At 41.0% G+C, this 26,695-nt stretch overlaps 1 protein-coding gene across 1 annotated transcript in view; it reads left to right on the top strand.

The window, feature by feature from the left end:
* The window catches only part of MDN1 (midasin AAA ATPase 1), a 175,975-nt gene that overhangs the window by 141,309 nt on the left and 7,971 nt on the right, over positions 1 to 26,695 (top strand). The window contains 20 exon segments of the mRNA XM_030315968.1: positions 378 to 501; positions 1,688 to 1,793; positions 2,828 to 2,943; positions 3,846 to 4,331; positions 4,603 to 4,829; positions 5,617 to 5,772; positions 6,166 to 6,335; positions 7,128 to 7,289; positions 9,648 to 9,785; positions 13,300 to 13,438; positions 14,880 to 15,055; positions 15,617 to 15,763; positions 16,260 to 16,404; positions 19,343 to 19,665; positions 20,142 to 20,321; positions 21,403 to 21,504; positions 22,234 to 22,435; positions 23,538 to 23,702; positions 25,316 to 25,479; positions 26,200 to 26,289. Of these exon segments, the coding sequence (XP_030171828.1) occupies positions 378 to 501; positions 1,688 to 1,793; positions 2,828 to 2,943; positions 3,846 to 4,331; positions 4,603 to 4,829; positions 5,617 to 5,772; positions 6,166 to 6,335; positions 7,128 to 7,289; positions 9,648 to 9,785; positions 13,300 to 13,438; positions 14,880 to 15,055; positions 15,617 to 15,763; positions 16,260 to 16,404; positions 19,343 to 19,665; positions 20,142 to 20,321; positions 21,403 to 21,504; positions 22,234 to 22,435; positions 23,538 to 23,702; positions 25,316 to 25,479; positions 26,200 to 26,289 (3,518 nt within the window).

The raw sequence follows: 26,695 nt of genomic DNA, 5'->3' as shown, positions 1-26,695 counted from the left end.
TATGAAATCCATGTGATGAACCAACCATTTGTGAGTCCCAAATATTTTCACAGTTTTGTAACGAAGGTTCTCAGAAACCATGCTTTGTTTTCATCACCATATGTTGTATGGCACCCACCCTTCCAATGTAGCTTAGAGAGCAAATTCTCAAACTGTAATATATGTTCCAGTGACTCAGGGAATCTTGTTAAATGCAGGGGTTCTGTTGTAGTAGGGGCAGGGCAGGGCCTGTCAGCCTGAGTTCTAACAAGCTCCTGGGTGGTGCTATTCCAAGGACTTTATTTTTAGAGTCACAGTGGCAGTGGGATGGGGTGGGGCATAGCACAGTCATTCTCTTCTGAGTTCCTTTACTTAAATGCATGCTATTTACTTCCTAGGTTTGTCATATCGCAAAGGTCTTGCCTGGGCCCGTTCAAAAAACCCTCAAGAGATGCTTCATCTTCACCCGTTAGATCTCCGGAGTGCATTGTCTGTAGTCAGCAGCACTCAGGCTGATTCTAGGTTTGTTTTTTAAATTATAAATGGAGCAAGTCATTTAAGCTTCATGTCTTCATTTGCCAAAATGGGGATAGAATACCTCTCTCCTAGCATTGCTGTAAAGATAACATTTTAAAAGGTGCCTGGCTCTGGCTCTGCATCTGGCACATGGTGAGCATTCAGTAAGAGACTTTTTTTTTCTTTTTTCTTTTTCTTTCTCCTTGTATTCACCTCTCCCGTTATTTTTTTGGTCCTCTGATTTTCCTGAGGTCTCCTCACTTGGTTTGAATTCACAGGCGAAAATCTGTGAGAGAATGGCCACATTTTTAGCTATTTCATATATAAATTCTTTATAATTTCTAATGTATTCTTCAATTTGAGAACCTATAAATTTTGAGACAGAGTTACCTCTGTGTTCATAACTGTGGCAGAAGTGGTTGTAAATAGATGATTTGCATGAGCTGGGTACACATACATTTGTATTTTGTTTGCTCAGTGGCCCTCTGAGTGCTTTAAAGTTTAATTCAACACAGCATTATAGAAAGTAGAAATTTTACTTTTAAGATTTATTTAAGTAATCTCTACACCCATCGTGGGACTCAAACTCACAACCCTGAGATCAAGAGTCACATGCTCTTCTGACTGAGCCAGCCAGGCATCCCCAAAGTAGAAATTTTACATAAATAAATAAATATTCTGAATTTCAGTTTTTCAGGAAGATTGGGCCAATTGGATTTGCTTTCCTGTGAGAAAGTTAAACTGTAGCTCCCTCCTTTGGACAGGACACATGCTCTCCAGATCACTACAGTCTGCAAACAGTCCTGTTGCTTTTCCCACATTGAGGTCGGCTGTCATTGCCATGTATCATTTTGTGCTTGTCTGTCCTTAATCATTTATGTTAACTGCTTGGCCCCCGTGGGCATCAGAATTTATGACCTTTAGCTTCCACTCCTAAGATAGTTATAAAGTTTTCATTAAGGAAACTATATTGTCATCATAATTTATTTTCCCTCTGTACTTCCATTGTTAAGTATGTAATACATTCTTTGCATAAAGGACTAATGAGCGCCTGACTGAATGAGACCTCACAGAAATGAATCTATTCGCACTCTTAGCTTTTGGTTGTGACTAAATAATACCAATCTCTGAGTCTTTAGGATCTTTGATGGGAAATAGTGGTTTTAATTAAGTATATCATGTTGATTTCTAGGCTGCTGACAGAAATCTCCTCTTCATGGGATGGATGCCAGAAGTACTTCTTTCGCTCTCTTGCACGGCACGCCAGGCTTAGTGCAGCCTTAGCAGCTCCTGCCAAGGTAGGTGAAAGAACCTCAGAATTGCCGGGGCCCAGGGAAAACTCCTATTTTGTTTCTCCAGGGCAGCACTCTCAGGTCTTACCAAGTGATCAGAGCCCATTACAGAACGTGACTGAGCTTTTTGCAGAACATTAAACTTACAGTATAAATCAGTGTAATTTTGTGCTTAATCAGAAAGCATTTTATCATAAATTCTATTACTTACTTTTGCCAACAAGACCAAATGCGTAAGAAAAGTTATGTAAGGGGTGCCTGGGTAGCTCAGTCGATTGAGCATCTGACTTCGGCTGGAGTCATGATTTCAGGGTTTATGAGTTCGAGCCCCTCGTGGGCTCACTGCTGTCAGCATAGAGCCTGCTTCGGATCCTCTGTCTTCCTCTCTCTCTCTCTCTCTCTCTCTCTTTCTCTACCCCTTCCCCACATGCGCTCATGCACACACACACTCTCTGTCAAAAATAAATAAAACATTTAGAAAAGAGGTTGTATAAGAAAAGCTTCATGTGGAGAATGCCATCTTCAGATAGTTTTCCTCTTGTGAATTGAGAAAAGGCCACTAATTTTGATGTTAAACTAGTTCTTTTTTTGTTTTGTTTTGTTTTAGTTTATTTATTTACTTAGAGCGAGCTGGGGAGCAGCGGAGAGAAGGGGAGAGAGAGAGACACAGAGAATATCCCAACTAGACTCCACACTGCCAGCGTGGAGCCCGATGCGGGGCTCGAACTCACAAACTGTGAGACTAATGACCTGAGCCAAAATCTAGAGTCAGATGTTTAACCAGCTGAACCACTCAGGTGTCTCAGTGTTAAATCTAGTTCCTATTCATGGAACATCAGTGATTTGTGGAAGCACAATTTGAGAAGCACTGCTTAGAAAGATGAATGTGTTGCCTCTAGACTGCAGCATATCCAAAGCTTATCCAATTAAAAGGCACTTTCCCCAGCGAGTTTTGGATGAAACTGCTTTCTGGTGACACCTGCGTGTGTGGTGATGTTTGCCAGTAATTCCTTTGGCATGTTTCCATTTCCCCTTTGCAGGAGTTGGGCATGAGCAACGTCGAGCGATGCAAAGGGTTCTCGGCACATCTGATGAAGGTGCTTATCCAACAGCGGCGCTCCCTGACCACGCTGACTGAGCAGTGGATCCTCCTCAGGTATTCACGAACTAGTTAGTTGGGTTTGTGGTATGAATTAGGAACAATTGTGTGAGTCTGCTCTCAATTTGGAAATGAACTTTTGAGACCCAGAGAAGCAGATGGGGTTTCTCTTAGCTCTTCCCCTTGCTTTTGGTGATGTGCTTCTGCCCTGTGGTTGTGGCAGCACCTCTTGGGAGAATGGGCCCTGGGAGATGAGTTCGGGGGCTGAATTAGATAAAATTGCCATGGCTGAAGTACACCTTGGTCTGGAGAGAGGGGGTTTGTGGTTGAGAGTCCATCAGATTGCGTGACAGGATTGTGTGTATGGTATTGTAGCATCTGTCTCTGGGCATAGATTAGATTTGAGACTGCTTCAGTTCATGGGGGGTTTTGGACCACAGAGTTGCAATTTGCTGAGCCATGCATGGAGGTTCCTCAGTGGAATTAAATATTTAAAAGACGAGGACAGTTAGGAAGCCTGTCATCATTTTTTGAATGGATTCTTGGTTGAGAGGTAGTATTTCCAGATAGTAATCACTTTGGCCGCAACCATTTTCTGTTGTACGAATAAGGGTTTATCTAACAAAGTATACCACGTTTACTAGATTTTTTTTTTTTTTTTAAGTAATGGTTGAAATCACTGCAGTGATTTGACTGATGGGAAAAAGCTGTAAGGGGGTAGGTGATAAGCAGTGAGTTTTGACACTTGTGTAAGACTGAAGACACTTGCTTTCAGTCTTCAGAAGGTTGTGTTTAAGTATTTCAAAGGGCGTTATAACAGTCTTAACTATGGGGGTTCTCTCCTTGATTATGTGAAAAAGCCCATACTTTGTTCAGAAACAAATGAAGTTATTGTTAAAAACAACATGGCGATGCAGTTTAAGGTGACACATGATTTCTCCATGGGTTTCTCTGCACAGGAACCTCCTTGGCTGTGTGCAGGAGATTCATGGCAGGCTGACTGAGCCGCTGGTCTACCCGGTGGCCTTCCCCCCACAGGATGGTGTGCAGCAGTGGACAGAAAGGCTGCAGCATCTGGCCATGCAGAGCCAGATCCTGCTTGAGCAGCTGTCCTTGCTCCTCCAGTGCTGCCCCAGTGCAGGGCCAACTCCAGGCCACAGTGGTGCCCAGGTACAGGGTCAGCCTTCTGCCCCCTACCCAGAAGGACCAGAGCTCACCAACGGCCAGCTTTCTGGAGCCATACAGGACCTCATCCCATCAGAATTGAGTTGCCCATCCCCACTACCTCGAAATCAGCTGCCCTCTGGTTGCTGGATGCGGAAACAGGACGAGCTTTGGCAACAGTCAACTGCAAGATTAACAGAGATGCTGAAAACCATTAAAACAGTGAAAGCTGATGTTGACAAAATCAGGCAGCAGTCTTGTGAGACTCTCTTTCATTCTTGGTGAGTATGGCTATGTCTGTACTGTCCCTCTTTGTGCTTGGGTGCTTGCTCAGAGTTTAGTAAGGGGATAAAATGATGAAAGGTTATTTTATTTCAATTCTGTTTTTCTGTGGACCTTCCTAGTGCTTTGTAGCGTATGTCTAGCTGTTACTCTTGAGGTACAGTGAATTCTCCCCTGCTCACATTTTAGTGGATGGAAGGAGCGGGGTGTGTGTGTGTGTGTTTATGGTAGCCCCTTCTTCTCAACATTGTTGAATTTCTGTTGTTGCAGGAAAGATTTTGAAGTTTGTTCTTCTGGGCTGAGTTGCCTGTCCCAGGTGTCAATTCATTTGCAAGGACTAGAGTCCTTGTTCATTATTCCCAGGATACAAGTTGAGCAAACAGACCAACAAATGGCATTAGTTGAGAGCCTGGACTATTTAAGAGGAGAAATCAATAAAGCCACAGATGACTTTACTTCCTGGAAGACACATCTACTTGCTTCAGGAAGCCAAAGTGGTAAGACTGTCTGTCACTCAGTAAGGGAGTCAAAGCCTGGTGTAGGAGTGATGCCTTACAGATTTAAATCTAGACTATCCTAAAGACACATTATGTTTTGTTCCAGACATATCTGTCCAGGGTTCTAAGGCAGATAGGTGTGGTTGGAACCCCTAGCTCTTAACTCTTTCTGCCTCATTTCTCTTTTTTCTTAAAGTTTATTTATTTATTTTGAGAGAGAGAAAGGAAGAGAGAGACAATCCCAAACAGGCTCCACACTGTCAGTGCAGAGCCCCATGTAGGGCTCGAACTCATGAACCATGAGATCATGACCTGAGCCAAAATCCAGAGTCGGAGTCGACCATCTGAGCCACCCAGGCACCTCTCTGCCTCATTTCTTTGAGTACCTTGCCTTTGAGTTGATCATGTCACTTTGTAGCACACATGTAGGGAGGCAGCACGGGCTCACTCGCTGTTAGCAGACAGTTCTTTCTGAGACTGGAAAGCTGAGGGCTGATATTTGGACTAAATTGGTGGTTATATACAGCATCTTAACTATTTTCGTATTTTTGGCATTCTTCTAGCAGAACTTTCAATAAAAGATGATAAACTTGTAATTCATCTCAGCAAGGAATGTGTCTCATTCATCTTTGTATTCAGCAGAGTTTGACACTGTGGCTCACTCGTAGTAGGTGGTTAACAGGTGGCTGTTTTGTAAAAATAACAAGTGAGGATTGTTAATGATTTCTAGAGGCACTGGAGCAAATGATTGGGTTTTTTGTTTGTTTTACACCTTCTTACTTACTAGGAAACCAAATGTTAGATGAAGGGTTTGTGGAAGATTTTTCAGAACAGGTGGAAACTGCCATCCGGGCCATCCTTTGTGCCATCCAGAACTTAGCAGAAAGAAACAGTAAAAAGACAGAGGAGAACACTGACCAAAGCAGACCACAAGAAGAGGATGGTATGTCTGAAATCAAGCAAAAGCTATTTTTCTACTTGATTTAATTTTTAAATTTATTTTTCTGGCTAAATATTTTTAAAAAATTTTTTTGTGTTTATTGTTTATTTTTGAGAGAAAGAGACGAGTGGGGAGGGGCAGAGAGAGGGAGACACAGAATCTGAAGCAGGCTCCAGGCTCTGAGCTGTCAGCACAGACCCCGATGCAGGGCTCGAATCCACAAACCACAAGATCAAGACCAAGCCAAAGTCGGGCTCTCAACCGACTGAGCCACCCAGATGCCCCTTTGTGGCTAAATATTTAAGGACAGATATTGGGAATGATGAGTGCATGAATGGAGATGAAGAGGGTTTATTTTGTGTTACTCATCATGTCTTCCTTTTCTGTGAATGAAAGGGGCAGCAGGCTTGGAGGGACTGCAATCAGGACATCTAACAAAACTGTTAGAGGATGATTTGTGGGCCGACGTGAGCACTCTGCATGTGCAGAAAATCATTTCTGCTGTCTCTGAGCTGTTGGAGAGGCTGAAATCGTACGGTGAAGATGGCACAGCAGCAAAACACACGGTAACCAGCAGTGCTTCAGAAGCTTCTTGCCATCCAGAGTGGGTTTCACTTTGCTCCATGTAGGTGCTCCCAAAGCAGGCCTTTGGGGGCAAAAATCACTCAAAATTTGTTTTCTTTATGCAGGTAAACATGACTGACAAACTGTGAAAAGCTTAGGGCTTGCTAGCTAAGGGTTATAGTTTTAAGATGCATAGATGCAAAAAAAATGCTAGCAACCCAGAGTATCTGTCATCTTGGGGATTCTTTCATACCCTAACCACATATTTTCCTGGGTGTTTGATGTTAATGGTGGATGTTGCTGCCATCAGCTAATGAATCGCCACACTCTGCAAATACCTTTCCCTTCACAACAAGCTAGCAAAGGGGGAGGTTGCCACCTCCATAATATTCCAGAGAAGCAACTTATTTTGTAGGACATTGTAAGTCTGTAGCACTGACTCCAGTGCCAACTTTGATTCTGAATAGAATTCGTTTATAAACATCTTATTCAAAAAAAAAAAAAAAAAACCAGTACACTTTATTAAGTAAATGGATTGTAAGTGACAGAATTTAAAGCGTATTTTTGTGAAGGTTTGTGTGAAGACGGAAGAAATAGTAGAGGCGTGCGTGAGTGCGTGCGTGTGTGTGTGTGTAAGAGAGAAAATATACATAAAACTTACCATCCGTGGCATTTAGTGCATTCACAACATTGTGCAATGACTGTTGCTGTTTAGTTCCAGAACATTTTTATTACAGGGAAAACCCAGCACCCATTACATAGTGTGAGCAGGCCTTGTGATCTTTTGCCCGCAGTTCTTCAGCCAATCCTGCTGCTTGTTGGTGCGTTTGGTGCCCATGCTCTCCAGGTACTCAGACCTCGTCCTCTTCTTCCTGACCATGTCTTTGGCAACTCACCGTAGCACTGCAAAGCTGCTCTCTGTTCTTGCCCAGGTCTTTACAGAGCTCGCCCAGGAGGTAAGGACTGTTCATGTGAAGCACCCTGGTGCAGCCAGTACCAAATACTCGGTAGCCATTAAGTGCTTGCTTTCACAGGCTTTTATTTAGGACATTCACAAACAGCTGGAGGTCATTTGCTCTCCCTGTGGATTTTTTAGGGCTTTGTCCAGCACCCTTTCGCTATGCCTGTTTCCACTAAGGTCTTGGAACCTGCAGGTCCCCCACTGATGAAATCCCTAAACTCCAGAGGCTATCCTTAACCTTAGTCTCGTTTGTAAAATGAGATCTGCCCACACTCCTTAGCATTTTTGTGAGAACTACCTTCAATTGAATATACTTTTTGTTTTATTTTGATTTCCTTAGTATTCTAAGATTTTCTCCAAATCTAAGTACAATACTCGTAAGAGTCACTTGAAGATAGGAATTTACAAATTAAAGATGGGCTTTAGGCTTCTTAAAATAGTCAAGAGTTCTTAATTCTGGGTAACTGGAATATTAGAAAGGGTTTAAAAATGGAAGACAAGCCCATGCAGTGTATGTAGAGGATGAATGTGTGTATTTGTTGAGTAATAAATAAATGAATGTCTTATTTGCTCCTTCTGTCTGATGGGCACTGAGCCGGTCTCACATCTCATCACTCCTTGGAAAATATACCATATGCAAAAGAACGGTAGGACAGTGTATGGTGAGCATACCCTGAGATTTGGGTCAGTTCTGTTTGTCCACTTGTGCTGTTGCTCTTGTCTGACAGGTTTTAGAATGACTTTGGCCTGTGTTTTGGAGTGGGGTGTGGGGGTTTTAATATAAGCAAAGTGTTGGGAGCCCTTCCGCTATTCCAGATGTAGCTACTGTGAGTGATGTGCCCTGCAGAAGGACCTCTGAATCTCTGCCTGGTACAGTCATGTTCTGCCTGTACCTGAACCTATTTTAAATGTTTATTTATTTTTGAGAGAGAGAGAGAGAGAGACAGAGCATGAGCAGGGGAGGGACAGAGAGAGAGGGAGACACAGAATATGAAGCAGGCTCCAGGCTCTGAGCTGTCAACACAGAGCCCGATGTGGGGCTTGAACTCACCACAAGATCATGATCTAAGCCGAAGTCGGGCCCTTAACTAAGTCACCCAGGTCCCCCTCAGTCAGCTTTCTGAGAATACATGTCCTGATAGTGAGTTTGTCTTTCCTTTATGTTTTTAAGTATCCAGATTGTATTCATATCCTTTCTGAGTAGTCCTGAGGGAAATTGAAAGTAGGTTAGACTCAGTGCTAAGATAATAGATCTATGTCATAATTATAACACTTAATCCATGGAAAACTGTGTCTTTGTAACTGAGTCACTATCGGTATTTGCAGGTTTGGGATCTTAATTCCTTGTTAGTTGGCAGCTTATTTTTTAATACATTTCCATCCTCAGATTGACAACTTGATAGCTTGTTGATAAAATTCCTGATTGAGAACCACTATTTTTGTCTACGGTCGTACCACCCTGAACTCTCCCGATCTCATCAGATCTCGGAAGCTAAACAGGGTCGGGCCTGGTTAGTACTTGGATGGGAGAGAGCCACTATTTTCTTCTACTTGTTTTTCTATTTATTTTTGTCCCACATGCTAGCAGTTGATTTTTCTTTCCAAACTATTTTCCAACACGAAACAGTTTTGTTAACACTTGATGAGTGTTTCTGTGTCTGACCTGTTCTTGACTCTAGCCCCTATACTGTGCCAGCCAGGTGCCTTGGCAGAAAACAGCTGAGGCTAGATGTTGCACCTACCCCAGGAATGATAGATTTAGCTCAAGAGTTGAAGGAGGGGCATATTCTTTTTATATTAAAACTAACATTTTACTTGAGAAGCACCATACCAAATTTTCTTCAATTTTTGAAGTAAAAATGAAACCTTTTGTGGCATCTGTTTCAAGTTGCTGAACCTCCAGGGTTACATGTCTTATCTCCCTCCTCTTTCTCCTCTTAGTCTTACTAATTTGAGAAGCAAATAAAGAATGACAAAATCCCTTTGGGCTTTAGACACTGAGAGGCTCTACCCTTGCTCAATGACTTACTCCTAGGTGCTGTCCAAGTATAATTCATTAAGAGTTTTGTCTTGTGAAATGAAAAATTACCACACACTAAAAGGCCTCTACAGAGTCAAAACCTGATATGTTAAATCTGATGTCAAGCTTTGAAACTGCATAATAACTGTTATCGAGGAGGAAAACAATGTCAAAAGTTTACTGTATATATTCCCATCAGATTTAAAATATTGAGCTAAAAAAAGCTAACAATTTTTTTTTTTTGTATCAGGACTAGAAATCCTTTTTGTTTTTGTTTTTGTTTTGTTGTTTTAATTGCTTTTGTACTTAACTATTAACTCTTTTAATTTTAAGGGATTTTGCCTGCCCAAAGAATTCATGGAAGATTCAGCAGGAGAGGGAGCAACTGAGTTCCATGACTATGAGGGAGGTGGAATTGGGGAAGGCGAGGGCATGAAGGATGTGAGTGACCAGATTGAAAATGAAGAACAGGTATGTTTTCATATGTGTGAAATACACATACAGTTTACAGAAGCTCACCCCCATTTCCCTTTGTTTTCAATATTAAATTTTACACATCAATGTTTTTACTAAGTAATGGTTTCAATCTGTGATCCATGGAACCCTAAGAATACTAAAGCTTTAGGGAGTCAGGTATAAATAAGCCTAGAGAACAAGGAACTTTGCAGCTCAGTCATTAGTTATGGCTATAATTTGAAAGGGAAATGATTGAGGCGCCTGGGTGGCTCAGTTGGTTAAGCGTCCAACTTCAGCTCAGGTCACGATCTCGCGGTCTGTGAGTTTGAGCCCCGCATCGGGCTCTGGGCTGATGGCTCAGAGCCTGGAGCCTGCTTCCGATTCTGTGTCTCCCTCTCTCCCTGTCCCTCCCCCATTCATGCTCTGTCTCTCTCTGTCTCAAAAATAAATAAACGTTAAAAATTTTTTTTTTTTTTTAAAAAGAAAGGGAAATGATTTAAACTTTTGGTGTTTATTTAATTTTTTTTAATGTTTATTCATTTTTGAGAGAAAAAAGAGCATGAATGGGAGGCAGAGAGAGAGAGGGAGACACAGAATCTGAAGCAGGCTCTGAGCTGTTAGCATAGCCCAATGCAGGGCTTGAACCCATGAACTGCGAGATCATGACCTGAGCCAAAGTCGGATGCTTAACCAACTGAGTTACTCAGGCACCCCATTAAATTCTCTTATTTTAAATGAGGAGGTCTTTGTTGATGATTTTCTGAAGTGTTTTTGGTAGTGGTTCATTTAAAGATAAAAACCATGGCTATTTTAAGTGACCACTGCATTAAGTAATAATGCCATTGTTTACTCTTAATAGGTTTTATTGTATGTCTTTAAGACCCATTGAAATTTTAATCTATATCCTCTTTTGGTTGGAATGAAGAATGTTTTTGAAATAGATGGCTTGGGCTAAGATTTATCCAAAGGACAAACGAGTGCCGATTCATAGGGGCACTTGTATCCCAATGTTTATAGCAGCATTTTCAACAATAGCTGAATTATGGAAAGAGCCTAAACGTCCATCAACTGATGAATGGATACAGAAGATGACGTTTATATATACAATGGAATACTACTTGGCAATGAGAAAGAATGAAATCCTGCCATTTGCAACAACATGGATGGGAATGGAGGGTATTATGCTAAGTGAAATAAGTCAGAGAAAGACAGATACCATATGTTTTCACTCATATGTGGAACTCAAGAAACTTAACAGAAGACCATGGGGGAACGGAAGGGGGAGAATAATTTCAAACAGAGAGTGAGGTAAACTGTAAGAGACTCTTAAATACAGAGAACAAACTGAGGGTGGAAGAGGGAGTGGTGCAGGGAAGAGGGAAAAATGGGTGATGGACATTGAGAAGGGCACTTGTGGGGATGAGCACTGAGTGTTGTATGTAAGCAATGCATCATGAGAATTTATCCCCAAAACCAAGAGCACACTGTATATGCTGTATGTTAGCTAACTTGACAGTAAATTATATTAAAAAATTAAAAATTAAAAAATAAAAATGTTTTACTAGAAAAAAAAATTAAAAATAAAGCCAAGGGGCACTTGGGTAACAAAAAAATTGTGTGTGTTTGTGTGTGTGTGTGTGTGTGTGTGTGTGTGTGTGTGTGTGTTGAGAGAGTGTGAGCAGGGGAAGGACAGAGAGAGGGAGAGAACTCCAAGCAGGCTCTGCATTTTCAGTGCAAAAGCCCAATGTGGAGCTCGATCCCATGAACTGTGAGATCTGAAATCAAGAGTCAGATGCCCAATGGCCTGAGCCACCTAGACACCCCTGTTGGCTTTTTTAAATGCGTGTCTCATTTGGGAGTGATTTTTTTTTTTTTTTTTTTTACGTATTATTATTATTAGTCATTTAGATTTATCAACTGTGACTTGAAGAATAAGAGATAATGGAATTTCTTTTTAGCGCCTATATTCTAAGTCTAAAGCAGACCATAAATTTTTATTTAAGGTGTGGTTATAACTATTAGAAATAAAGGACCAAACCAATTCAAACTTACTCTCATCCTTAGAAGGGAAAAGTGGAAAAAAAAGCCAAAAGTGTGGTAGAGCTCTTTTTTTAATTTTTAAAATTTTTTTATTTTTTTTAACGTTTTATTTATTTTCGAGACAGAGAGAGACAGAGCATGAACAGGGGAGGGGCAGAGAGAGAGGGAGACACAGAATCGGAAGCAGGCTCCAGGCCCTGAGCCATCAGCCCAGAGCCCGACGCGGGGCTCAAACTCACGGACCGCGAGATCGTGACCCGAGCTGAAGTCGGACGCTGAACCGACTGAGCCACCCAGGCGCTCCAAGCTCTTTTAATTCATAATATATTTCTTTTTTATTTGCCTTTTCTCTATTTTTCAAATTTAACTTTGTCAAAAGTACTTTTCTCATAGGAAAATATTAAAGCCAAAAAAAAGAAAATAGAAAAGTGCAATCCAATGTGAAAAATATTGAGATAAAAGCTATCAGAACAATTTGGCAGTATCTCATAGATTTTGAATTGTGTGTATTCTTTGACCTAGGAATTCCATGTTTCCTGATAGAAATGTTAATGTTTTTTACTCAAGTATGTTCATTATACTATTATTTATAATGGTGAAAATTATAAAAGAATCCAAATATTTATCAGAGGGAATTATTTAAATTATGTTACCATCCATGCAGAATAGCATTATAAGTTAGAATGAGGTAGATTTATATGTATCAGCATAGAAATATATCTAAGAGACATTTTTTGAGTTAAACAAGAAAAGTAGAATGCCAGCTTGTGAAGCAATGATCCATTTTTGTTTAAAAAGATATTGGGAGGCAGATATTGCTACAGATGCCTTTATTACTAAATGCTTATTGGTGTATTCATGGTTAAAAAGATGCACCAGAATGTCACTGATGCTGATTTCTTTGGGAGGAGGATGGTGGTGCCATGGGAAACTAACTCTTTCTGTTTTGCTTAAAATTCTTTTAATGGGATTTTATTATTTTTGTATTTTAAAAAAGCATTTTTAAAAATCCAACCATAATGAAAGAACAGTCATGAATCTTTGGCCCAAATATCACCTAGAGTATATAGAAATATATAGTTTAAGGGTAAGTGGACAAAATTACATTGAGTTACTGTCTATGAGAGACTAAAGTGATAAAAATATTAGAGATATGGGGAATACAATAAGAATGAATTTTTATCCTTAAGAATTCATATTTTTTGAGACTGCATATTCTTGTTAAATCTGGATTTTAACAATTCACATGAAAAAGAACAACAAAATTCTGTATTCTCTAATCACAGCGCAGGTAAACTGGAAATTATAGACATATTAAAGCAAACTAGAAATTGTTTGTGGTTGTCTCTGTTGGTTCTCTTTTTTTCTCTCCCCAGAGATAACTTTATACCATTAATGTTGGCATTTAGGTATTTCTATTTTATTTAGAGCTAAATAAACATTAGCAAAGTTATAATGTTTATGTTTTCTATAATACTTTTTGATATAGGCAGAAGATACACTTCAGAAAGGCCAAGAAAAGGATAAAGAGGATCCCGATTCAAAACCAGACATTAAGGGCGAGGATAATGCCATTGAGATGTCAGAAGACTTTGATGGGAAAATGCATGATGGGGAACTTGAAAAAGGTTTGAGATTGTCACTTCATTCTTGTTTTTAAAAAATACTTTATCTAGGAAATTACATTTTCCCAATAAGGAGCCTATTATCTTTTTTTGCAAGTTTATTACTCTGCATAACTACAGGTGAAAACATCAGCTATATGCATGTTTCATCACTGTCTCCATGGAGGCAGAAGTCTATAGTCCATTCTGGAGATTCTTCTGAGCAAACTGAGACATTGACTGGTATTTTGGCTGCCTCATGCACTATGTGCAGTGACTTCCCCTTCAGGGAACCTTGAAGGAACAAGGAGAGATGTCCCTAACAGAGCTTGGCTTAAAAGTAAATTGTTCAGGGGAGCCTGGGTGGCTCAGTTGGTTGAGCCAACTTCGGCTCAGGTCATGATCTTGCAGTTTGTGAGTTCGAGCCCCACATCAGGCTCTGTGCTGACAGCTCAGAGCCTGGAGCCTGCTTCAGATTCTGTGTCTCCTTCTCTCTGCCCCTCCGATGCTCACGCTCTGTCTCTCAAAAAAAAATAAACATTAAAAAATTTAAAAAAAAAATGACTCCTTAAAAAAAAACTTATATTAAAAAAAAGTAAGTTGTTCAGGGTAGTTTCTTAAAAAATCTTTTTAAAAATTATAAAAATAGTAGACATTTGTGACAGATGATTTGGAACAAAAGTTCAGGAGTAAAATATCTATATCTACATTTGTAAAATAGATATCTATACACACACCATAAATAGTTCTATAGTCAGCTTTTTTCATTTAACATATAAACGTTCCCCTGTCATTACAATTTGCTTGAGAATATGATTTCTTATAGCACATTGTCATCTGTTGTGTTTATACCATAATTCAGTTCTTACCCCTAAATTTCTCTCCAGAGCTTAATTTGAGATAATTGTGTCTTCTTCTAAGTGAAGATCTTGCAGAAATGAAAATTGACCTTAGAGTAGAAAAGCATATGCTTGCCTAAGCAGCATAAGAATATAACCTTTGTCACAGTAGACTGAGCAAAAACAATTGTGAAAAATTATGATTGAGTTAGATGTGTGATTTTAAAAGATGGTCAAAATAGAAGTGTAGAGTATGTTGGAGATGGGGAGGAACCTTGGACATCATTTCACAGACAAGAAACCAAAGCCCAGTAAAGTTGCTGAGTCTCATAATGATGAATATCCTCCCCACCCCCCAACACCAGAAGTAGACATCCTGACAGCTGTTCCATCACCCTTCTGTTTATTAATATCACACATTACAGACTTCTTTTTTTCCTTCAAAAAGTTTGCAGAACACAGTAGGACTGCTTCAGGAGATCTAAAGGCATCTGTGTGTACAGTGTTCTGTAAATGCAAGCAGTAAATCTCAGGTGGGGCACTTGCCAGGTGGTGGGTCCATGCCTCTTCTGCACATGGCCCAGTCAGTTTGGGGATTTGCCTAACCTCAGTGCCTTCCCTTACAGAAGAGGATGATGGGAAATCAGACAGTGAGGGCGGAGACCTGGATAAACAGATGGGCGATCTGAATGGTGAGGAAGCTGACAAACTTGATGAGAGGCTTTGGGGTGATGACGATGATGAGGAAGATGAGGAAGAAGAAGACAGTAAAACTGAAGAAACAGGACCAGGAATGGATGAGGTAATTAAAAGATTCTCCCCACCCTGTAGTCCCCAGCTTGAGAGGAGACTTTCTTCCAACCAGCTACCACTCCCTGTCATTTACTGCTCTTCCTTTTCTGCCTTTTTTTCTTTCTTCCATCCTTCTTTTTTTTCTTTTTTTTTTTTTCTGTCTTACTTAATTGAACTCAGAGCTAAAAGAATGGTCTGACCTGGGCCATTCCATGTGTAATGGAGGAGGAAAATTAAGGAGACTGTGCAAATGCTCTGATTCTGCTGTTGGCCACTGAACCTCCCCAGCTCTCTGCTTAGGAGAAATCAGGGCTGGGTGTGACACTGCAGCAGCACAGTGTGACCCACCCCACTGTTCACACACCTGCTAATACTGCTACCATCTGGATGAAGCCAGAATGTTCTTTCCAGGTCATGGAGGACACCCTGTTAGCTGTATATTTCCAGAGGATAGGCTCAACAGACAGAGATTGTACATGTCTAAGAGCTAGTTTAGGTAGAATCAACTTCCGTGAAAGCGGTTTCTTAGATTGAGAGTAATGATTTTGTTTTTTCTGCCTCTGATATTTAGGAAGATTGTGGACTTGTTGCCAAAGACGACAACTTGGATGCTGGGAAGTCAAACAGAGATAAAAACCGAGATAAGGAAGAAAAGGAAGAAGCAGAAGTTGCTGATGATAGACAAGACCAAGACAAAATTAATGAACAAATAGATGAGGTAATGAGGATTTGAAACCAGTCTGCTCCTGATTCAAGGTCAGGGCTCACAGCTCCTGGGAGTCTCAAGACATTTTTTTTTCCCTATTCATCATTTTCCCATTGCCTCATAAAAGAACATGTTACAAAGTCTCTCAACAGGACATAAAATATTGAACTACTGGTTACTAATGAGGTTGTCTTGATTCTGTTTGGGCTCGTGCTGGAGTTTGGAAGCTAAGTTCTGTGATTCTTTTCTATATATCTTCTCATAAATTTCCGTTTCCTCTTGAAATTAAGTAACACAGTACCTCTTATCAGTGGAGAACGTGCACAGTAAGTGAGGTTTGAAAATCCAACATGAAAATTCTAGAAACATCAGTAAAATTCTAACATGTGGGAGAAATTTTAGGGAAGAGATCTTGTATTCTCTTAGCGTAAGTGCTTAGAGCTAATTATTTGCAAATGCTACTTTTTAAAAAAAAATTAATTTTTTCCTGTTCTCTCCATTGTCAAAGAGGGAATATGATGAGAATGAGGTGGATCCTTACCATGGCAATCAGGAAGAGCTGCCGGAACCCGAGGCCTTGGACCTTCCAGATGACTTGAACCTGGATAGTGAAGACAAGAATGGTAGTGAGGACACAGACCAGGAAGAAGGAGGTGTGTCTTTCAAAACCTAAAGAGACCAGTTCAACTCACTGAAAATGAGCAATAACCTATTTCTTCAGGCCATATTATGGCCAAGTCATAAATCGTGTCTGGTCAGCCCAATTCCAATTTGAGAAAATTGTTTGCTTTTTTTCTATAATCTTTCTCACCTGACTAGACTTAAAGCTTAATCTGAGAAGAATTAAAGTAAACTACCTGGTGTTTGTTATTAATTTACCCTCCTGTCCTGTGTTCTAGTACTGTAGAATCCGGGTGGCGCTTCATTTCCCCACAGCTGTCTCCTGATGGCCCACCTTATGGGGTGATGTGAACACTGCAGTCTGGGTATATCCAGGCCTCTTATGGAGCCTTGTTACAGCTTTCTTAGGGAAATGATTGTTTCAGTTAATGATAGCTGTGCTTATGTTGTGTGTTTAGTTTGGAATATGAAGTCATTTTAGTGGGGTATGAAATTGAATAATCAAATCATATGGCACTTGACAATAATTTGCCTGTCACCCATTGTTCAGTTTGAGTGACTTCCCTAGGGAGAGCTGTCTCATATTGGAAGCATTGTATAGTGCCCCGTAACAGAAGGTCCCCAATGATGGTGGGTATCCAGACAAAAATATGAGCTAGCCTTACTATGCTTCATAATGAATCAGTTACCTATTTAGAAAACCCATTAAAAATTTTTTTAAACACCATATTGTTGGGGGGGGTGCAGGGCAGGCACCTGGGTGGCTCAGTTGGTTGAGCATCTGACTTCATTTCAGCTCAGGTCATGATCCCAGGGTTGTGGGATCAAGCCCCGCTTGAATTCCATGCTGAGTGTGGAGCCTGCTTAAGATTCTCTCTCTCCCTCTGCCCCTGTCCGTGTTCATCCATGCTCTCTCTCTCAAAAAAACAAAAACACAAAACAAAACAAAAAAACCCCACACCTTATTGGAACCAAATTAGCAAGTTACAAAAGAATAAGAGGTATCATTTATGTAAAAACTTAATACAAAACTATATATTATTAATGGGTACATCAAATGTAGGAAAGCATCAGAATAAAACACAACTTCAGGTTATGGTGACTTCAGGTTAGGAAGGGCAAACGCCTCCAGAATCCAGATAGTTGTACCCAGAATCATTTGTTTCTTTTTTTTTTTTTTTTTTTTTTTTAATTTTTTTTTTCAACGTTTTTTATTTATTTTTGGGACAGAGAGAGACAGAGCATGAACGGGGGAGGGGCAGAGAGAGAGGGAGACACAGAATCGGAAACAGGCTCCAGGCTCCGAGCCATCAGCCCAGAGCCCGACGCGGGGCTCGAACTCACAGACCGCGAGATCGTGACCTGGCTGAAGTCGGACGCTTAACCGACTGCGCCACCCAGGCGCCCCCAGAATCATTTGTTTCTTAAAAACAAGTGGCAGAAGGGGCGCATGGGTGGCTCGGTTGGGTGTCTGACTTCGGCTCAGGTCATGATCTCTCAGTTTGTGAGTTTGAGTACCGCATCAGGCTCTGTGCTGTCAGCTTGGAGCCTGGAGCCCACTTCAGATTCTGTCTCTTTCTCTCTCTCTGCCCCTTCCCTGTTTATTCTGTCTCTCTCTCTCAAAACTAAGTAAACATTAAAAAAAAAATTTAAAGTGACAGAAGTTTGGTACATATATGGCAAAGTGTTCACATCTATTAAATCTAGTAGGTGAGTATATGGGTCTTTTTATTTTATTTGGTTTTGCTTATTTTATAATATTTATTTTTGAGAGAGAGACACAGAGATAGCATGAGTTGGGGGTGCGGCAGAGAGAGAGAGGGAGACACAGAGTCCAAAACAGGCTCCAGGCTCTGAGCTGTCAGCAAAGAACCTGATGCGGGGCTGAAACCCACGAAACGTGAGATCATGACCTGAGCCGGAGTCAGACACCCAACTGAGCCACCCAGGTGCCCTGGCTCTTAAGATTTTAAAATGCATTTTCCATGTTTAAAGTATTTAGTAATTAAAAAACAATAAATTAGTGAACTATTTAACCAGAATCATTTGGTTGAAGATTTGATAGGGGCTTTCCTCATGCTAAGAACAAGTCTTCACTCTTTGAATCTCTAGCTTACTTTTTTTTTTCTTCATTTTCATATAACTTTATTATAGAAGGAAAAGAAAATCTCCCAAAATCTATAAAGGCCAAACTTCTTACATTAAATTCTAGCCGACTTTTTAAGCACTGAGTAAGTTGTTGCTTCAGAGGTCATTTCATTACCATAAAATTTTACAATCTGACTTCAACCTTAAATTCAACAAGTAAGCCAGCATGAAATTAAGAAAATTAAAGAATTATTTGCTAACAAAGTGACTGTGATTCTGAAGTGTCCAAAGTATAGGAATGTTCTCTTAATAAATAAAACCTTTCCAAATAAGATTGTTTCCATTGAATGTATGTTGTACTTTCTATTTATGATAAAGAAGGATGTCTACCAGTTATTCCCAAGGATAATGTCATTTCCTATTTTTGGTCTAAAATGTCCCTATTGTGGCAGCTCTCAGGATTTTTTAGTGGATTAATTACTTAGAGTTTGTTAATGGAATGCACCATCCAAACAACTGTATGTATGTAAAATATTAAGTATGGTTTAGAGCAGGTGTGGACTAAACTTTTTCTGTAGAGTCAGGTAATATATCAGATTTTACAGGCCATAAACTGAGACAGGGGTTGCAAAAACTCTACTCTGCTGTTGTAGTAGTGTGAAAGCAGCCATAGACAATACAGAATGGGTGGAGTAAACACATAAGGAAATAGATATGGCTGTATTCCAGTAAAACTTTATTTACAGAAATATGTCGGCCAGATTTGGCTCTTAGGACATAGTTTGCCAGTTCCTGGCTTGAGACTAATAAACACTTGTGTTAACTCCATCCCATGTTAAATCATGTTAAATTTGGTGTTCTTTCTTTTTGTTATGTATCCAGAAGATAATCCTTTGGAAATTAAAGAAAAGCCAATGGATACTGAAGAAGCAGGTCATGAAGCTGAGGAAATAAAGGAACAGACCGAGGCTGACCACAGTGAAGGTCAGGGTCAACCTGAACCTGAAGAAGGCCCCAGTGAAGATGATAAGGGTGAGGGAGAAGAAGAGATGGACACAGGAGCTGATGACCAAGATAAAGACACTGCTGAACATCCTGAAGAAAACTCAGACGATGAGCGTCAGTCTCTGGAGGACAAGGACAAGGAAACCAATGAGGAAAGTGCAAACCATGACGTTCCTGTTGACCAAGGTCTCCAGCCCCAGGTATTGTAAGGTCTTTGGCTTGTCTCATGTTAAAAGTAATAGTGAGGAAGGGGCGCCTGGTTGGCTCAGTTGGTTAAGAGTCCCAACTTCAGCTCAGGTCATGATCTCGCAGTTCATGAGTTCAAGCCCCACACTGGGCTCTGTGCTGGTGGTGCAGAGCCTGCTTGGGATTCTCTGTGTCTCTCTGTCCCTTCCCCACTTGTCCTCTTTCTCAAAATAAATAAATAAACTTAAAATAAAAAAATAATAGTGTGGGGGAGAGTTGACCTTATTCCGATCAGAATCTTTTAGGATACTTCTCTATCACCAGGTGGCGCTGCTGAGCAGCTTTAAGTTTCTGTTTAAGACCCTTTCTGGCCATTACCCTTCCTGCAGTCTCCCCATGGTGAGCAGTGGGGCACCTGCCAGTTGTAGTGGTCCCCTACCTCATATTCTTCCCCCAGCGCATCTTAATGTGGTGTTTGCTTACCCTGCAGAAGCAGGAAGAAGAAGAAGAAGAAGGGAGCGGGGAGAACTCTGACACAGAGGAGCAGGTGCCAGAGGCCACGGAAAGGGAAGAACACGATTCCTGCGGGCGGACCGGGGTGGAGAGTGTGCAGAGCGCACAGGCTGTGGAGCTGGCTGGGGCCGCGCCCGAAAAGGAGCAGGGAAAGGAGGTGATAGGCCCTTACTGCTTCTGCCAGCTGCCTCTATTGGGGGGGGTGGGGTCTCTGTTCCCTGTGTAAAATCACGACCCATTTAGCTGTAGTTGGTTTATGTGTGATTTTGTTTTGTTGTTGACATCTAAAAGATCATCTCTCATTCTTTGGGAAATGATCAGATACCTGATTTTATATGCCTCTCAGAACAAACCCTAGAATATTTGCTACACTGTATTTAAGTATTGTGCTTAATGAGAAAAAGCTATTAAACTCATAGTTCTTTGTGGGAGAACAGGTTCATGTTAATTTTTAGAAAGCTCCCAAGGAAAGAAAGGTTGCATTTAGACTTCATATAGTAATATGCCTCAAATAGTGTTTCCTTTTTCCTTGCTGTTCACCAGGCTCTAAAAGTTGTAACTTAAAAAGCAAAAGCACTTCTTTATTTCTTGAGCCAGAGTGATATGCTGTGTATGGCCACAGTCCAGGTGACTGGCATGCTGTGGAAAGAGCACTGACAGAGGACCTGCTCTGGTGACTCTCAACAGCTCCTTAAGCCTCATTGAGCCCAGTTCTCTCACCAGTAATAACACCTGTTTATACTTCTTGTGCCCCCCTCCACCACGTTTATTGAGCACCCATTAGGTGATGCTAAGCATTTTCATTACTTCAGGTCCTCATAGTAGTCCTGTAAGATAGCTGGTTAGTGTTCTTAAGACGTTCTCCATTTTATATTTGAGTTAAGCTGCAGTAAAGTGAAATGACAATCTCAAGGGTATACAGCTGGTTGATGGCAGAGTCTGGTTTCTAGTTGAGGTCTGTCCTGCCTTCAGAGTAAGCCATTACAATCCTGGAAACAAGGAACTAATCAGCCTTACATAGTGAAGTCACTCAAGAGGGTAACATATCTGGATATAGATGCTCCTGTTTTTGCCCACAGGCCAGGCCTTAGTCATGGCTCAGCTCCGGACCAGGGAGGCAGGTATATCATGTGACTCTGAGAGGACAATAACAGAGAAGCTATGGGAACTACAGCCCAGTAAGCAGGTGTTTGTATAGCATCTTCCACCCTCACTCTCTCATGGCTTGGATTTCACAGGAGCACGGGAGTGGAGCTGCAGATGCAAACCAGGCAGAAGGCCACCAATCCAACTTCATTGCTCGATTGGCTTCCCAGAAACAGACCAGGAAGGACACACAGGTCTCTATCACTCTTCAGCGAAACTTAGGTGAAGGCTGCATCTGGAAAGGATGCGCTAAGTGTAGTGGTTTTTTGTAGTGGTTTTTTAAAAAAAAAGCCACATTCCCAGGCTTTGCCGTCTCACCAAACCTGATGATAGCCTCAGCAAGCAGATCAGGACCGTGGGGCTTTCCCATTGGAACCTGGGGCTTCTTCCCCATGTGGGTGCATGTACACACAGACATACACACACACACACACACACACACACACACACACACACACACACTCCTCCTTATTCCTGTTATGCAGCCTAAGAGCCAGTTGTTAGGTGCTGTTGCCTAGGACTAGCCAGTCTTTTTTCCACCGTCATTACTCTTCTGTGTTTTAAAAATTAGGTTTTTTAAAACATGGTATAATTCATGTACATGATTTATGAAATTCATATATAAAAACAGTCCCCTAAAAAGCTTCCATCTTATTCCTGTTTTCAAGTCACCCAAGAGTAAATTGGTGCTACCAGTTTTATTTTAAAGATATTTTTGCATATGTAACATATTTCAGATACAAAGTATATCATAGACATCCTGAATTTGTGTATAGATACATGACCATTCTTCTTAACTGGCTCATTGAATTCCATTTTTGTATGGCTGTACGTAATTTAGTTAACCAGCCCCCTGTGGATAGACATTAGTTTTTTTGCCATTACAGACAAACTTCTAATGAATTTCCTCATATTTCCCACAGAGTTTCAAGAGGAAACCTGGACAGGCTGACAATGAACGCTCCATGGGTGATCACAATGAGCGAGTGCATAAGCGGCTGAGGACTGTGGATATGGAGAGCCACACTGAGCAGGGGCCAGCCCAGCCCCACGCCCAGGTGGAGGACGCAGATGCATTTGAGCACATTAAACAAGGCAGTGACCCTTATGATGCACAGACGTATGGTATGGTTCAGAGAAGGCTTCTCCTTTGCTCACTGAGCTGAGAGTTTATACTGTATTACTGTGTGCCCAGCAGATGAACAAATCCATCTTAGGGATGGGAAACGACTTTTTAAAATGTTTTCTCTCTAGTTCGAATTATGTGGGAATACAGTTTGTTTTTTTGGTATAAAGGTATCTGTAGACCAGTGCAGGTTTCGGGGTCTGGTGTAAGTCTTTTATATATCCTTGATAACAGCTGCCCGCATCCAAACCTAGTGCTTATCTCTGGGTTTCTGAGGCGTGGACATTTCTTCATAGTCACAGTGAGGTCACTTCCTGCAATGGCAGGAGCTGTGAACTAGAAATGTGTTTTTCTTATAAGTGAAAAGGAAAAAAAACTCCACATAAGAAGGGAGTGGTCAGTCATTACTCAGTCTCCTTTTTTAGTTCTCTTGGTGACTTCTTAATATTTCATTCCTAGTATATAAACTCATGTAGATAATATTTATCTTTGAGCACAGTTTCAGAAATGATTGCTCTATCATGAATTACCTTTTTTCTCTGTCTTCACTTTTTAGAAAAATAAAGCAGTAATAATAATTTGCTACCATGAATTGAGCTCTTACTTTGTACCAAACACTGTACTGAGCCTTTGCTGCATGATCACGGAATTTTTACAATAATCTTAAGATCTGCGATATTTCCATTTTATAGATGAGCACACTGAGGCCAGACAAATTTAAGAACTTGTCCAAGATCACAGTGCTTGTCTTCAGCGTTGGTCTTTCTGTGTCCTGTGTTATACTCTTACTCATTACAATATCTCCACTCATAACTTGGTAAAGGAGGATAATTCCATTAGCTGCTCTGAGTCATGTGTCCTCCCTGTTTATTCTGGTTCGGTCTCTTGTAATAGCAGTAAAAACCTAGCTAAGCATCCTACTTTTGTGGTAGAGAACAGGCAGTTACATCAATAGGTCAGTAGGGCATCACAGACAAGCCAAGCACTGTGTTCATGCCATATAGTTGGTCAGCAGGAGAACAGCATTAGTAAGATCTCAGAAGTGGAAAGTGAGAAACCACACCCACACATGTTCTATGTGTTTGTATGCTTTATTGGCAGATGTGGCCAGCAAGGAGCAGCAACAGTCTGCAAAAGATTCCAGCAGGGGTCAGGAGGAGGAGATGGAGGACACTTTCATGGACACAGAGGAGGAAGAGCTCCAAGCAGCAGACGCAGAGCAGCTGAAGCCAGAGGAGATCAAGTCAGGGACCACAGTGAGCCCCGGTGGGTCCTATGGTGAACAAATCCCTCCTACGTTCGCTTACAGTAGTCACTTTCGTGTGGTACCATCTGATCTGGTGGTTCTGTCTACATCCTGACCCATAGTGTAGGTGTTCATTTGCCTATGAAAATTCCACTCTATCTCACCTAGGAGTCAGAAGGTGGAGGAGTGACGTTGGAGACACTGTCCTGCAAGGAGACCTCAAAAGCCTGAGTTCTAGGCAAATGCCATCACTCTTCTTTAAATATGTAGAAGAAAAAAAATAGGACACTTACTGCAGTTATGACAGGAAGACACTTTTGATTATTAGACAGATGTTTTCAATTATATGAAAATACTCAATTTTAGCATAAAATGCAGTAAAATATTTAGAGAAATAGAGTGGGGAAAATGCATGTGTAAAAGTAACCAAACTTCTTACATATAGTTCCATTTCATAGTTGACCAAGTGTTTTTACTGGATAATTTATTTAAAAAATAAAAAAGACATGCATTTAACACATTAAAAAATAACTTTATCAGCAGTGGAATAAATACACATTCAAAACAACTTGCAAATTGAAACGCCTTTTTTCCCCTGCTTCCTGTCCTCTCAGAGGTTTTAGAAGCATTGACTGTGCCATTATATGACAGTGGGAATGGCATAGCTCTGATGAAAACTCAAAATCCAGACTTTGCCTCTTACTCACATTATAGGCTGTGGCATATTATCCATATTTTCTTTACCTCAGTTTCCTCATCTGTAAAATGGAACTAGGATTTATTTAATTTTATTTTATTTATCTTTTTAACATTTATTTATCTTTGAGAGAGAAAGACAGAGTGTGAGTGGGGGAGGAGCAGAGAGAGAGGGAGACACAGAATCTGAAGGAGGCTCCAGGCTCTGAGCTGGATGGGGGGCTCGAACTCACTGACTGCGAGATCATGACAGAGACCGAGAAACACAGAGCGTGAGTGGGGGAGGAGCAGAGAGAGAGGGAGACACAGAATCTGAAGGAGGCTCCAGGCTCTGAGCCCCGATGTGGGGCTCGAACTCACTGACTCCGAGATCATGACCTGAGCTGAAGTGGGATGCTCAACTGACTGAGCCACCCAGGCACCCCTATTTATTTTTTTTAATTTGAGAGAGCACGTGCGTGCAGGTTGGGGAGAGGGGCAGAGAGGGAGAGAGAGAATCCCAAGCAGGCTCAACGCTCAATGCAGAGCCCAGCGGGAGGCTGGATCGCATAAACCATGAGATCACAACCTAAGCCGAAATCAAGAGTTGGATGCCTAACGGACTCAGCCACCCAGGCATCCCTAGTTTTTATTTTCATCAAAGTTCTACGTGCATGTATTTTAAAGAGTCACACACTACACAGTGCAGTCTCCCCTATTCCCCTCCCTCCCAGAAGAGCTGCCTTCGACCTCACGGTGGGGAGGAGAGAAGGTCAGGGGAGTAAGAATTGGCAGTGAATATCCCAAAGAGAAAGAACATGTGAAACTTGTATGGGGAAACGTGCTGGGGAGTGAAGGAGTGAAGTGTGAGTAATCGTTAAGATCGGCAGGCAATCTCGGAGGCTCAGTCTGTGTGTAATATCAGAGTAAGTAAAACAGTGTCCTTGTATGCAAATAGGCTATGATGAGGTGGACATGGAGACCCACAATGTTAGAACAGAAGAAGACCAAGATCCCAGGACCGACATATCCCATGGGGAGACAGAGGATATGAAACCAGAGAGAAGCCAAGATTCGACCATTCACACAGCCCATCATTTCCTTGTGGACACAGTTTTCCAGGTGCTAAAATTTTCACAAATTATTGCTATGATAAGTTAACAAAATGTAATTATAAACTGGTTTAAAATTTTTATCTTTAGAACTTCATGGAATATCTGGTTGTTTGGGGGCATCTCATCCTTATCAAAGTGTTTAGGAAACCAGTTGGTATGACCACTTCTCTAAACAGATGACACCGTTCCGGCAGTTGGTCCCAGGGTCAGAGTGGGTGGTCTGCCCCAACCTGGCTGTGATGGTGTGTCTGGTTCTCCAGCCTCAGGGTCGCAGATATAGATCTGCTCTTCCCATGTTCAGCATCCTTATGTGAGGAGCTGTAGGTAACAATTCAGTTCATGCTGACGAAGTAGCAAGAATATTTGGCTTAATGCCTGCATTTAGGAAAAGCAGATTTAACGGAGTTGTTTTCCCGAATCATTTGACTTAATAGCAGTCTAGATTATTTAGAGAACTTTTTGATATTGATAATTTTGTGGAGTTTTTGTTTTTATTTTGCTGGATAGATTTCTTCTAAATGGTAAAACTTCCTTTATCTTGTCTCTACACAAAGGGAAATAGAAGAATAGTTGTCTGGCATCTTATTGTGCCATCAAATTTGCTTACGCTTTGTGTCTCAGGGGCATGTATTTGTAGTTCATACTACTGGGAAGAAGGCAGCCAGTGATATAATGAGTTGGTGATTTCAATCTAGGCTGCCTCTTATCTGTGGCTTTTTCTTCTTAGCCCTTTTTAAAAGATGTCAGTGAGCTAAGACAGGAGCTGGAGAGGCAGCTGGAAACATGGCATCCACATGAATCTGGAAACCCAGAAGAAGTAAGTCACCAGTCTTTTCATAAGATATCTTGATTTTCTTTTTTTTTGAAGTCACAGCAAGCTTAACAGGTTCTTAACACCAATTACTTTTGTAAAAGGGACTGAGTATATGAAGACTGTAATTACAGTCTGAAGCCTAAGTCTTTCCAGTGCTTTCTGCCTACTTTGCCACTAGACATGTAGTTTAATTAAACCACAGAAAAGCTGATGTGTTTATTTCCTTTAATTTCTCTTGCTAGCTCTATGAATTATAACAGATATGACATTGGTTGTGAAATGAGGCAAAATGTGTCATCCTCACAGTAGGCCACCTGGAATATTGCTGGCTGACTTAATGTGGCAGCATAGCTTAAACAGAAGCTTCATTTTTAATGAGCTTGCATCCTGAATTTACTGTATTATCCAT

Source organism: Lynx canadensis, chromosome B2 (genome assembly GCF_007474595.2).
Source record: "Lynx canadensis isolate LIC74 chromosome B2, mLynCan4.pri.v2, whole genome shotgun sequence".
Classification (NCBI taxonomy): Eukaryota; Metazoa; Chordata; class Mammalia; order Carnivora; family Felidae; genus Lynx; species Lynx canadensis.
The sequence above is the reverse complement of the archived record's forward strand: the minus strand, read 5'-3'. Positions and strand labels throughout refer to the sequence as shown.